Source organism: Anguilla rostrata, chromosome 2 (assembly GCF_018555375.3).
Source record: "Anguilla rostrata isolate EN2019 chromosome 2, ASM1855537v3, whole genome shotgun sequence".
In the NCBI taxonomy this organism is placed as follows: domain Eukaryota; kingdom Metazoa; phylum Chordata; class Actinopteri; order Anguilliformes; family Anguillidae; genus Anguilla; species Anguilla rostrata.
In genome coordinates this window covers 51,308,343-51,322,426 of record NC_057934.1, presented here as the reverse complement: position 1 = coordinate 51,322,426, position 14,084 = coordinate 51,308,343, and the positions used below count along the sequence as shown (strand labels likewise).

At 39.3% G+C, this 14,084-nt stretch overlaps 2 protein-coding genes across 4 annotated transcripts in view; one reads left to right on the top strand and one right to left on the bottom strand.

Moving 5' to 3' along the window:
- Positions 1-4,907: 4,907 nt before the first annotated feature.
- Positions 4,908-12,011, top strand: LOC135248364 (membrane protein BRI3-like). The gene is made up of 3 exons (XM_064322906.1): positions 4,908-5,628; positions 7,136-7,250; positions 10,607-12,011. The coding sequence occupies exons 1-3, from the start codon at positions 5,463-5,465 to the stop codon at positions 10,737-10,739; spliced, it is 414 nt and encodes a 137-aa protein (XP_064178976.1). The 5' UTR covers positions 4,908-5,462; the 3' UTR covers positions 10,740-12,011.
- A 168-nt stretch (positions 12,012-12,179) lies between these two features.
- The window catches only part of baiap2l1a (BAR/IMD domain containing adaptor protein 2 like 1a), a 34,409-nt gene continuing 32,504 nt past the window's right edge, over positions 12,180-14,084 (bottom strand). For 2 of the 3 annotated variants that reach the window (XM_064322905.1, XM_064322903.1), the window contains exons 13-14: positions 13,871-13,914; positions 12,180-13,766 (exon numbers count right to left, since the gene is read on the bottom strand). In XM_064322905.1, the coding sequence (XP_064178975.1) occupies positions 13,694-13,766; positions 13,871-13,914 (117 nt within the window). In that variant the 3' untranslated portion in view covers positions 12,180-13,693. The remainder of the gene's footprint in view (positions 13,767-13,870; positions 13,915-14,084) is intronic. The other variant, XM_064322904.1, reaches the window with a different exon arrangement.

Sequence of the window (14,084 nt, the reverse complement as noted above, 5' to 3'; positions counted from 1 at the left end):
TAGCTCAGGTGGAACGGATAGTGAGGGGAGCGAGAGGGAGGAGGACCCGAAGGCACGAGTGATAAATATAGTGGTGAGATTTGAGGGAGAGGGGGGAGTAAAGAAAGTTGATCCGCTGAAGCTAACTAAAACTATTAGAGGACAAATTGGAGAAGTGAAGTATGCAAGAGTTTTGGGAGATGGAAATTTGCTTATAGGATGCGACAATGAAGGTCAGGTGGAGAAGGCAAAGAAAATGAGTAGTGTTGGAAAAGCTAAAGTAGCCAAAGTAGTAAGAGTGGGGGAGCACAGGGGTGGTGGGTGCAGGGGGGTAATTTCTGGATTACCTCTTGTAGTTAGCATGAAGCAACTGGTAGAGAACTTAAGGGTGCGGAATAGGTTAGTTAAAAGTGCGAAAAGAATGACAAGGGGGGTGGAGAAAGAAGAGACTGAGACCGTTTGATTGAGTTTGAAACAAAGGATCTCCCAAAGGAATTATACTTTGGATTTGTGAGATACAGGGTTAGAGAGTTCATGCCAAAGCCAATGAGGTGTTTTAACTGCCAGGAATTTGGGCATGTGGCTAAGGTGTGCAAAGGGAAGAGAAGGTGTGCTAGATGTGGTGGGGAACATGAGTATGGGAAGTGTGGAGAGGGAGTGAGACCAAAATGTTGTAACTGTGGGGGAATCATAGTGTGGCTTATTGGGGTTGTGAAGTGTTGAGAAGAGAGGTGGAGGTGCAGGAGATAAGGAGGAAGGAAAAAGTCTCATTTGCTGAGGCAGTTAAGATGGCAGGACAGGAAAAACAGAATAAGGAGGGAGGATGTAGCAAAGAACAAGCGGTAGCAAAAGAAAAGCAAGATAAGAAGACTGCATGGATAGAGAAAAAGAAATTGGTGACTTTCATAGCAGGAGTGATAAATGCAACGGCTGAGATAAAATCTAAAACAGAAAGGATTCAGGTTATCGTCAAAGCAGCAGTACACCACTTGGATATGATAGGTTTAAAATGGGAAGAAGTAAGGGATGAACTCAGTGTACAGTCAAGTCAAGAAACGGCATGTGTGGGTTGATTGTACTAATAATGTTAATTCTTCAGTGGAATGCGAGAAGCCTGGTTGCTAATGGGCAAGATTTCAAGCAGTTTGTAGCCAGTAGGAGAGAAAAACCAGACATTGTGTGTATTCAAGAGTCCTGGTTAAAGTCTAATTTGGATTTTGTTTTATATGGTTATGTGGCAGTGAGGCGAGATAGGACAGAGGGGGGAGGAGGAGGATGTGTCACTTTTGTAAAGCAAGGTATCCCTTACAGAGTAATAGGTATAGGTAATGAGCAAGAGTATGTGGTAGTAAAAGTGTGGGCAGAAAGGAAAGAGTTGGTGATTGTGAATTACTATAATCCATGCAAAAGGCTAGAGTTAAGTAAGCTTGAAGAGATAGAAGGGCAGAATGGTAGTAGCACGGTTTGGTGTGGTGATTTTAATGGACATAACACATTATGGGGGAGTGACAGAACAGATGCTAATGGTCAGGTGATAGAAGAGTTGTTAGATGAAAATAACTTAGTATGTTTAAATGATGGCAGTAGTACAAGAATAGATGTTAATTCAGGGAGAAGTCTGTGCTTGATCTTACACTTGTGTCAAACAACATAGCAACAGTGTGTGATTGGACAGTGTACCAAGAAGGTACTATAGGGAGTGATCATTACCCAGTCTGGTGTAAGATAAATATTGCTGTCTCATTGACCATAGAGAACACAGGTGGAAATGGATCCTTGGGAAAGCTGATTGGGAGAAATTTCTGGAAGGAAGTGATAGATATTTAAGTCAAGTTAATGATAGAATGGACATAGAGTCACTTGACAGCAAAATAAAGCAAGGCATAATGACAGCTGCAGTCGAATCCATTCCTAAAAGTAAAGGTAGTATGAAGAAGAAAGTGGTACCATGGTGGGGTGATAAGTGTAAGGAAGCAGTGAGAAATAGAAATAAGGCGTTTAAACTAGTCAAAAGAACTCATAATTTTCAACATATGATTCAGTACAAGCAGGCCCAGGCAGTAGTAAGGAGGATAATAAGACAGACAAAAAGGACCCATTGGAGAAAGTACTGTGGTACAATTGGAAACACAACTCAGGTGGGAGAAGTATGGGGGATGATAAAAAGATGGGAGGGGACAGGAGGGAGTGGAGTTATCCGGCTCTGACCGATGGAGATGGGACTGCAGTAACAAATAAGGAAAAGGCAGAGTTATTGGCAAATACGTTTGTTAGGGTACATAGCTCCAATAATTTATCAGTAGAAGGAAGAAGAGGCAAAGAGAAAACAAAGTCTGAAAATATGGAGGCTTTATGCAGAAAGGATAGTAATGATGATGGACAGAATGTACCTTTCAATATGGGAGAATTAAAAAGGGCACTAGATAAAACGGGAAAGACAGCACCGGGTAAAGATGAGATATGTTATAGCATGTTAAGACATCTGAGTGTAGGAAGTCTGGGGAAATTGTTGTCTCTGTATAATAAAGTGTGGGAAGAGGGAGAATGCCAAGGAGCTGGAAGGAGGCGATAATTATTCCAATAAGGAAACCTGGAAAAGATGCCAGCAGGCCTGGAAACTATAGACCAATTGCCTTGACATCTCACATTTGTAAGTTAATGGAACGTATGATAAATGAGAGGTTAATGTATTTTTGGAAAAAGGAGGTATGGTGGCGTCCTATCAAAGTGGGTTCAGGAGAGGAAGGAATACTATGGATCCAATGTTGTGTCTGGAGAATGAAATAAGGAAAGCGCAAGTAAATAAAGAGACAGTGGCTGCAGTGTTTTTGATGTTGAGAAAGCGTATGATATGCTATGGAGAGAGGGACTTCTAATCAAACTGCACGTAATGGGAGTCGGAGGGAAAATGTTTAATTGGGTAATGGACTTTTTAGATGGAAGGACTATTCAGGTGAAGATAGGGTCAGATTTATCAACCAAATATGTTGTGGAAAACGGGACACCTCAGGGAAGTGTAGTAAGTCCAACTTTATTTTCCATCATGATAAACGACATATTTATGAATATCCCTATGGATATGGGAAGTCATTGTTTGCAGATGATGGGGCTTTGTGGAAAAGAGGGAGAAATGTTGAACACATAGTGAAGAAAGTGCAAGATGGAATTAATCAAGTTGAAAAGTGGGGAACAAAGTGGGGAGTTAAATTTTCGGTTGAAAAAACAAAATCTATGCTCTTTACAAGAAAGAAACTCAGGGAATGCAATTTGAAATTGTATGGGAATAATTTAGAGAAAGTTGTGAGTTTTCGTTTTTGGGAGTATATTTTGATATGAGGTTAACATGGAGGAGCATATTAGATATGTTGTTAGTAGATGTAAGAAAGTGATAAATGTCATGAGGTGTCTTGCAGGATTGGAGTGGGGAGCTGATATAGCATCTCTGAAATATATTTATGTAGCCTTAATTAGATCAAGATTAGACTATGGAAGTATTGTATATGGATCAGCAGCAAAATCTGTGCTGGCGGACCTAGATGTTATACAAGCTCGGGCCTTACGAGTGTGTTTAGGAGCGGTTAAAACTTCCCCAGTGTGTGCACTCCAAGTGGAAGCAGGTGAAATGCCACTGTGGTTGCGTCGGAAGCAGCTGATGGCTAACTACTGGGTTAATCTAAGGGGGCATGGAGATAGTCATCCAACAAAAAGGGTACTGCAGACAAGCTGGGAGAAGGACAGGATGGAAAAATCAAGTTTTGGATGGGCAGGAGATCAAGTGGCAAGAGATATGGGAGTATATGATAAAGAATTTGGCGAAACTGTGGTGTGGCCTGTTAGACCTGTCTGGGAATTAGAAAGTGTGGGGGTAGATCTAGAATTACTTAAGATTAAGCATAGTAATAAGAATGCTGACTTAGTTAGTGAATATTATAACTATAGGGACTGTAAGTATAAAGGCAGTGTTCAGATTTTTACAGATGGATCAAAGGATCCGCAGACAGATGCGACAGGGGCTGCAGTTGCTGTGCCTAGTTGTCAAGTGGGAATTAGCAAGAGAACATCGGATTGTTTAAGTGTGTATGCTGTTGAATTGTTTGCCATATTGATGGCATTAGAATGGGCTGAACGGGGTAGGGTTAACAAAATAGTAATATGTAGTGATTCTGTGTCGGCCATTGCGAGTATTAAGACGGGTACAGCCAGAAATCACCAGGATCTGCTGTATGAAATCTTGTTCGCCAATTCAAGAGTGGTTAGGCAAGGGAAAAATGTTACATTCATGTGGGTCCCAGCACATTCAGATATCCCGGGAAACGAGAGAGCAGATATGTTGGCAAAAGAAGCAGTCAAAAAGGGAAGTGTTGAAATTAATATTAAGTTATCAAAGTCAGAGGGAAAGGGCGTTGTGTGGGGAAATATCAATAAAGAATGGCAGCAGCACTGGGATCAGGAGAGAAAGGGGGAGACATTTACATCGGATACAAAATAGAGTAGGCAGTGTAAGAAAGAGGGGAGGAAACAGAAGAGAGGAGGTTGTAATATCAAGATTAAGAATAGGACACAGCAATTTACGCAGCACGCTTCATCTTATAGGTAAACATCCAACCGGTCTTTGTGAAATCTGTCGGGTACCAGAAACCTCAGAACACATTATCATTAACTGCAGTAAATATAGGTCGGAAAGGAAGGATATGATGGAGGAAATGGGAAGATTGGGGATAACAGGAGCAGGATTGAGGGATGTACTGGAGTGTGGTGCTAGTGGGCAGGGGAGGAGATGTTTTATCAACTACCTTCGGGGAACGGGACTGATAATAAAAGTGTGACAGGCAATAAGCTGTAGGAGTTAACTTACTCCGAAAGGTGGCAGTAATGCAACTTTCAAGGATGCAAGCTGCCGTTAAACAACACGGAAGAAGAAGAAGAAGAAGATTCTTGTCTTGTGACTTACCAGACTGCCTGCAGGAAAGCATTTGTCTAAGTTTACAGGAGAGTTTCGAGGGTCTCGGTTATCTGAGATTTTATTTAATTATTTATTTATTGTTTTAGGAAAAGGAATAAACAAAAAACGGAGCAACGCTGAGAAAGAAGTACTCTAGTTGTTACTGGATTCCTGCTGGGCTGCCACCTTGTTCTTCCTAAGATTTAGAGTGAACAGAGCGAGAGATTGAGTCGCTAGCAGACTTGCTAAACTAGCTAGCTAGCTAGTTAGCTAGTCAGCTACCATCAACATCTATATGAACTTGGAGTGAATGTGGTGAGCTTGCGAAGGGGTATTTGTTTTCCTTAGTTGCGTTCTTGCCTTTTTAATGGGTAACATAGTCAGCCGCTTCTCGCTTTCTAGCGCTCTAGGTGGCCTTGAGGAACCCCAGGCAAACTAATAAAAGTTGTGTTGTCTGCACTGTGAAAAGTCCAGGGTAGACAGAACAAAAATATAACATAAATTAGCAAACTAACCTAGCCAAAGAAGGAACGCGTCGGACATGGATAGCAAGCCTTTGTTGCAAGACAAACCCCCTGCCTACAATGTTGTGCCTGGGCCATACGAATACGGGCAACAACACAATTATGGAGCTATACCGCCGCCTGCTCCCCCGCCACCACACTTCCAACAACCGCCCCCACCATATCAGTATCCTGATGGACAAGGCAAGTGATTTATTATTACTTGTAGTATTTTGCAGTTCGCTGTGTTGTTTGGAAAAAATGTTCGCTATAGTAATGTTCTTAATATAACTAAATGACGGTACAAAACGCTTGCTCATACGCTAGGAATACATTTTTATACTTGTCTTGAAACATTAGAGCGAAGCTCATCACCCGAATCTCCCGTTTGAAACGTCTGAGTTTCTCTTGTATTATAACCCATTATTCGTTTCATATTCTGTCATTTATTCCGTGTTGTATAATAACGGAATACTTGACATACGAATATCTGATTCGATACTTTTTTAAGATTACATGATTATATTTAAAATTGCCTCTACGTACAGCGCGCGCACACACACGTGCAACCACAACACATGTGCGCACACATCACATGCACGCACACATCACATGCACAGGAGGATGATCAAGAAGCGAGTGTACAATTGAAGCTACAGAAAAAAAGAACCCACAATCTTGACAGAAACATAAAAATGTCTAATGTCTCCCCCCCCCCCCAAAATGTTCACAGGTTGTAGCTTGTGCATTTAAATATGTCAGTGTTTGGTACAAATTTGTTTAGGAACAGGAGTGCCTTCTTTTGCGAAGTTAAAGCAGCAACCTTGAAAGGGCATTAATGCTACTGAAGTCATTTAAAACAATCCCTGACTAATAACAAAGCAGAGTGTGACTAACAAAGCAGCACACCTAAGCCGATTCAGCTGAGCTGTTAGCTTTAGAGTTCACACTGCTACAGGGAATCATGGTGAAGATGTTACCTGACCCAAATGGTAATAAGCAAGTTTTTTATGCAGGGGCAGGTGTTATGTTGTATGAATTGGAAAAAAAGAAGAATTTACAGTTTTATAATGTCTGTCACACTTAAAAAATCAAATTTGTCTCTACCACTTTGGCACATAAATCTTTACTGTTGAAAATCTGCTGTACTCTAATATTGAACATTTTATAGAACTTGTATGAATTAAAAAAAAAAAAAAAAAAAACTACAAAGAGCTGTGAAGGTCCTGGAAATTGAAATCTGAATTATTTGCCGATGTGTTGTTTTATTACTTTTTTGTTGTTGTTGCTTTTTTAAATTTTTTGCCAAGAAATATTTTATGATTCTTGCAAAAAAAAAAAAAAAAAAACTATATAAAACCCGTGTCGAAGTTGGCTTGCTTTCGCCCATGGCCAAACACCAGGTTTTCATTCAACTTTTGTAAGGATGAGGCAAGCTAAGCTGAAAAAGCCTAAGCATGGCCCCTTCTCTGGATGTGGAGAAAGCAATAGATAGCAATAGCAATAGAAAGTGGATCGGTGAGAAGGCCTACCATTAGCTAGCGACAATTATATAGCTGTCATATTCTGGGAAATATAACAATATAATTTAATATGTAACAGTTTGAATCCAGTGGACCTGGACCTTTAACCAATGTTTAACAATACATTTCCAGGTAAAGGTGTTGCAAGTCCTTTGTCTGAGATTTCGCTCTCTCATTCTCTCACCCAGGATACCCACAGACCTCTGTCCAGCCGCCCCCTGTTTCTCAGCAGCCAAACTACGGAGGCACATACACCATAATTCAGCCCTCAGTGGTTGTGGTAGGAGGCTGCCCAGCTTGCAGGTAAGAGGACACTTGCTCATCAGGACTGACTCAGTCTGTGGCTGTAGGGTTCTAGTATGATGCTGTGTTGGGGGGTAAATGTGTAGTACATATGTAATGTTTTATAACTTTTTCCTTAAGAAAGAGTAACAAAAGGAAATCTTTTGCTGCAACCTCCTGTTCAGATTACTAACACTACAGTCTCCTGCTACTGCATTTTTTCTCTCCTGCCCGCAATAACCTGACTGTCATTACAATGTAAATTGCTTATGTTTAGGACAAACACATGCCATGAATTCCTGCAATGATGAAGAGAAGGTCAAGTTTTATGATGTTTCTAATGATTATTATTTTTTTTTTCACATACATACAGGTAGTGACCAAAAGTTGGAAAAATTTTGGGTTAATAAGGGTTACAACTTAAATTCAACACAGGTTCTTCCATACAGGTGTAGTTTGAGCTAGTAAAGCAATTAACATTTCAATAGTGCTCATGGCCATGTACAGAAATGCTGGGCAGGCCTATACTTATGTCTAACACGGCTAGACATGGCTATGGATGTTAGCTGGGCAGGTTTGGCAGGAGCCTCAGTGATGGTGACAGCTCAGCTTGCTGATGTTTCACAAGGAACAGTGTCTAAAGTGTTATTGACATGGAAATTTGAGGGAAAGACATTATCAACAAAGGCAGCTGTGATTGGATGTGGATACTCCTGGGCCATGATGCCTATGCTTTACTTTGAGGTGCAAGGCTAAGCACAGGTAAGCAACTCAAAACAGAACAGACTACAAATTTCAATAACAGGAATGAGTGGGTTGTTTCATCAAGAACATTCTGTTAAGAAATCTGTGAAGCAGGTGAGACCATAATTGGATTGCAGTGCACAAACCCTTTATTACGCCTGGCAATGCATATTTGCAAGTCCGTCAGTGCAAGGAGCACAGGCAATGGACTGTCAAGCTGTGGATAAATATGATATGGTCAGATGAATCATATTCAGCATGTTCTTGATTAATGGAAACGTACGCGTAGTAAACACTTAAAAAGAAAAGAAACCTACAGGCCTGCGTGATTGGTTCCAGCAGTGAATGGTTTCTAGGGTGCTGTAATGGTGAGGGGTGCATATTTCCTGGTGTGGCTTGGATGTACTTTTCCTCTTAGAAGGCAAGATCAATACTAATTTTTGCTTAATGATTTATCACCATCCCACGTTGCAGCATTCCTTTCCTGCCAGGAGTGTCTTCCAGAATTACAATGCCCCTGTCCAAAGCATGTATGCTCACGCTGTGGTTTGATGACCATGGCAGCGAAGATATTCCATGGCCTTCTTAATCACAAGATATGAACCCAGTTGAGCTTTTGTGAACAACTCTGGAAGAATTCTAGGTGCTGGTAGATTCTATATCACGGAGGATACAAGCTGTGTTGGCAGTACGTTGTGGCCCAATGCCCTATTAAGTAACTTCATACTGATGTTTCGCCCTTTTGGACACAACCTGTATGTCATGGGTTTTTTTTTGGTAAACTGACCCATTAGAACGAGTAACCTTTTGAGTACAGTAGGATGCATATTTCTGTTCTGTGCTGGTTGGCAGTCAGTGGCCAAGCTCATCATTGGGTTGGCATAATTAATTTATGAATTTATGCAGGAAAACTCCTTCATTTAAAATTACAGCAACAAGTTTTTTGTTGGGACTAAAGGTTCCAACTATTAATTAAACTTTCTCCATCTCCTATGATTTCACAAACTTGACCTGCAGCGAATGTTTTTAAAAAAGCCACTGTTTGAAGGAAAAACAAAATGGCTGCAATAATGATTCCAATATTAAATAAATTGCTCCACAAAAAGGGACTGTCTTTGTTTTTGCAGTCATGTAACAAACTTGTCATACTTCAAGAAAAGCAGCCATGAGAACTGTAGGTCTACATCAGCCCCGATTTATTAAAGAGAGTCCAATGCGCACTTCAACCAAAGATGCATGACACTGGCAGCTATCACATGCAAAGCTTATAAATTATTAGATAAACTGCAGCCTACTGCTAAGTACTACTAAGGATGAATGAGAAAAAGCGTCCCAGCACTAGTCACTGTTATGACAGTTAACAGAAAATCTCAAGAGCACTTGCAACAATTTATAGTTTCACAATGGCCCCCTGCTTTTCTGCTCAACAATTGATACAATTTGGTTGCACAACATGCAGTTTATTGTGAGACCACACCGAAACAATAGGCAAAGATTTTAAATCTAAAAAAATCTGAACTGAAACTGGAGAGATTAACTGTGGTTGCATCTTTTGTCTAGAAAACAAAGGCAAATGAGAGAGAGAGAGCAGGCATATTGCGGTTTAAGATATGAGAGGCATTTCTCAGCACTAATTTTCTAGGCACAATCAATAACAAACCACATTTTTAAAGTCACCTTTCATCCTTAATCCACGATTAAACTTGAAAATATAGACAATGCCTTTTTGAAAACATAATCGTGCAATGATGCCCAATTCATTTCCTCTTTGATGTATAACTGTTGTTGTATACTTTTCTATAACTGGAAAATAGTACGTGTCCAGAAGCCAACCTTCACAATTCAGTTTTCTTGGTGCCAAGTTGAGAGCATTAACTTCCACTAATCAGATCCATGTTTCTCAATAATATGTTTAAATCTTAAGCTTACCTCAGTCATCTTGCGCTGAACTTCTAATGAATGCACTCTCCAGTTGAAGTCACATTGTTACACAGATGTTCTCCAAATGAATTCATTTACATTTTATTGAATTTAAAAATACCAGTCGATAGAACAAAGACAACAATCAGAGTAATAAACAGTTTATGCATAAAAACTGAAGTTGTCCCCCTCCCCCCAAAAAAAAGAAATAACCCACTTCATATCAACCAATCAGGCTGAGAAGAAAATACAATCCTTTCAGTTATTCATTTCTCAAAGCAGCATTTCAACTGAAAATGCATTATTTTTCCTCTCAGTTTTAATTTGCTAAATTGCCTGTCCCTACGTTTTAGCAGTACAGTAAGTGATTGACACATTTACTTTGAAGTTAATAAACATGCTTAGAAGTATTACTTGTGGTAATCAGGTTATTAATTTGAAATGATTAGTGTTCCAAAATGGGATGATTGTTGAACGAGAGGCTTGAGAAGAGATTATACTGTAGCAACATCTGTTGCTGTTAGCACTGAGGAGGTAACTATCTAGATATTATCTAGTCTGTAGGTAATCGGAGCACTAATTTAGTCAAGCGAGCTTTGTTGGGCTGAATGGCCTGTTCTCATCATTATGTTATGCTATGTTATGTAACTTACAGACTACAAACAAAGGCAGGAATTTCTCTGTTCCCTAAACATGATGCATCTGCTCCCTAGGGTTGGGGTGCTGGAAGATGACTTCACCTGCCTGGGGATTCTCTGTGCCATTGTCTTCTTCCCCATTGGAATCCTCTTCTGCCTTGCACTACGCCAGAGGAGATGTCCCAACTGTGGGGCCACCTTCGGTTAGAGGGACCACGCTGTAACTCACTGGATCCTAATGCTTGTCACTCAAATATTCAGATGGTATTTTTTTTTGCATTTGTACACTGGTGATGCCATGCACATGCCACCTAGTGACATGAAGGTACTTTGTAAAGCAGCTGAAAAGAAATGACATTCACATTTTCATTCACATGCATGAACTGCCTTTCGCTTTCATTGATTAGTAATCGATTAGTGATTGGTGCCTTTGGGGGGAAAATGGAAAAAGAACAAATCAATTAAGAAGTATAATACATTGTATGAATGTATTATACAATTGTGATGCTTGTGGAATTGCTGCTTTGATTCATATGCTAGAAGCAGGTAGTCTGGTGTAATATGAATCAGTTACAAGGGCATCGTTTTCATTCATATATTTTCCACAGCACTGCATTACCCCAGCTTCTGTAGCCCCAGAGCTGGGTCTTGATAGCTTAATTAAAAAATACATGGTTCTTTCATCCTGTGCTTCGGATTGAATGATTCCCTGACGGTTTGCTTCTGTAAGAGCAATGTTATTGATTTATTTTATTTTCTTCCAGTCTTCTTTCACAATAAATATATGCATAGTTTTCATCGTTCAAAAGACCAAACCCTGTCCACAATTTCCCACTATTAGTTCTGTGAGCATAGTACAGAAGAGACATAATTACAAGGCAGGCACAGCTGAATGAATGCATTCAATTATACATTTAGCTCTTAAAGCAAAATGTTTTTTAATGAATGAGATGCTTTATATTCCGAACATGTTATGCATTACTTTTTTGTAAATCAAGCCAGCATTGAATAGCTGTTCTCCAGGATGGGGGCCATGTGTTAACTGTACTGATCTTTGGTGAAGGTTACAATTATTAACGATTTTAGGCATCTGCAGATCTTCAGCATCACAAAACATAATGGTGACACAAAAATGTTTCTGCAGATGTTACAAATTCAGGAAACGTACATATTCTCTCGATCAAGGGAAGTCTTCTGTGATTATGCATTTTGAACTGGCATTCTTTAACCTCTGGAACATGCGACCCTCCTTTCCCCAGACACCTGAATTGCTTCCCTTTTAATGAAAGACAATCAAGTGTGTTTCTGTGTATGCTGCATCCTTGTATTGAATGGCAAATTAGAAATGTTAAAGATGTAATTATTTCAAGTAGTTTCAATGGTATAATGCTCTTTAACCACACCACAATTGCTGTTAGAATTTAAGGCCACACTTTTATATACTGCAAGAGAATTGTAAATAAAAATGATATGAACAGAGGAGTTTTGTTTGGTATAATTTCATCACGCTTGACATTAGCTTGTGCATATGACAGTCAGTTGTAAAACTGGGGTCTTGCATTTCAAGATACAATGCAATGGTCTCCTTTTTTAACACTTGTTTCACTGATGCCATGGATGTTACAGATCTGACACCTGCCAGAACAGATCAAAATGGTAGAATCAGTTTTATTCCGTTATGTTGTTATTCACATGTCAGTCTTATCAGCGATATTTAAGTTCTTGAAAATCCAGAATTTTTCTTTCATGACACCTCAAAGGAACTCAAGAAAAGAAAATTTCCTATGCATTTTAAAATTGGCAAGTTATTCATAGAAAAAAAAAACTCACATGAAGGGTGCTGATTTTACAGACTCTATCGCACCTACACAAAGAAAATTGTTTTATTTCAAGCAACTTCTCAAAGCTAAATGCAAAGTAAGGGGTAGCAGATGTGGTTCAAAACAAGCTTACAATATGTAAAAAAAAAAAACCCTAACAAACCAAATAATCTGATTAGATATATTAAGAAATGTAGAACAAGTGCAGTTTGCATGTATAAGCAACTGAATTGTGTGAAAACCATTTAAGATTATGTCTTTAAATTTGAGGAATTTAGTAGAAAAATGCACTGACAGGCAAAAGAAATAAACTGTAGTTAAGGCAACTATTTTCCCCTCCTTTGAAGGGTTTCAATAGTCAGATGATGCACTTGGTCAAAAAGAGTAAAAATGTAAAATGTGGATGTTCTTATTCAGAATATGAGTTTTGAACGGAAAATGCACATCAGTATCTGAAAAGGGCTTGGGACTTAGAGCATTTAAATTATCATACTCAATTTGTTCAAATCATGCATATATATATGATGCCATATCTTGAGATGGAATGCAATCTGTTACATACGGCATACATTTATACATAAATGATGTTAAGGTAAAGCCTGTAAATTCTTACATTACAAATATGTGCATGGCTACTGTATGCTTACCAGTAAGGAATTACTACAGACCTACACACTACATCGTTTTCAATTAAAGGCCAAAGATACATCTGTACCCTCACCGTACTAACAATATAATGTTTACAATTGTGGAATGCTAAATGACCCATACATATCCCATTCAGAACACTTCATTTTGCATCCAATGGCAAATGAAAGTCTTTAAACTGAAATGTTTCAACAAGCAGTCAAAATAAAATCTTCCATCTAATACACATGATAATACATACATTTTTCTTCTAAAACGGGGAAAAAGGTTTGAATCAATACTTTGTACACATTTGTTCATATAGAATGAGGCATTGCTTATGTTCAATTATTCACAATAAAATTTTCTTAAAATATATCTGAATTTGTCTTAAACATATATAAATAAATTGTTTCTCTACCTCAATGTGAGTGTGGGCAGCAGTAGCTTTCGACATCATTAATGAAATAAACATGGCATCTGTAGAAGATACTCTCCCGCACAACCATTTCAATCTTCAATCCATCCTGCACTTCACCACTATAAATTCCTGTTTAGGGATTTCCACTACAAATATGAGCATGATGACATTTGGTGCGGGTCGGTGGGGGGTGTCAAAGGAGATGTGATTGGATTAAGACCATGGGGTGGAGCTTACAGGCCTGTAATCCAAAATCAATCCCATGGTTGGACTGCAGGACCTGACCGCCGCTCATCAGATGACTGGAGCGGATCTGTCATTGGTAACTGTAGGCCGCAGTTTGACGGTAGCAAAGGGATTCCCTCCCCTGTGAAGAAGAGACAGCTCGTTACCTAAAGCCAGGGTGACATCATCAACTCCAGAGATACTGCTGAGAAGGCAGGAATTTTACTGATGAAAACTGCTACTCACCCTAGGAAAGGAGGCTTGGATATACCATTCGGTTGAGTTTTCTGCTGAAAAGAGAAAGAAAAATCAGTCCAAGCACATCCAGCATGCCATTTATTTTCTGCACTTACCTTCTCAAATGATCAGTGCTCTCAAGAAAATCAGGATGCCATGTCACTCTTCAGCATGTAACACTATGACATAACTATCTAGTCCTAAAAGCCAACCCCAATCCATC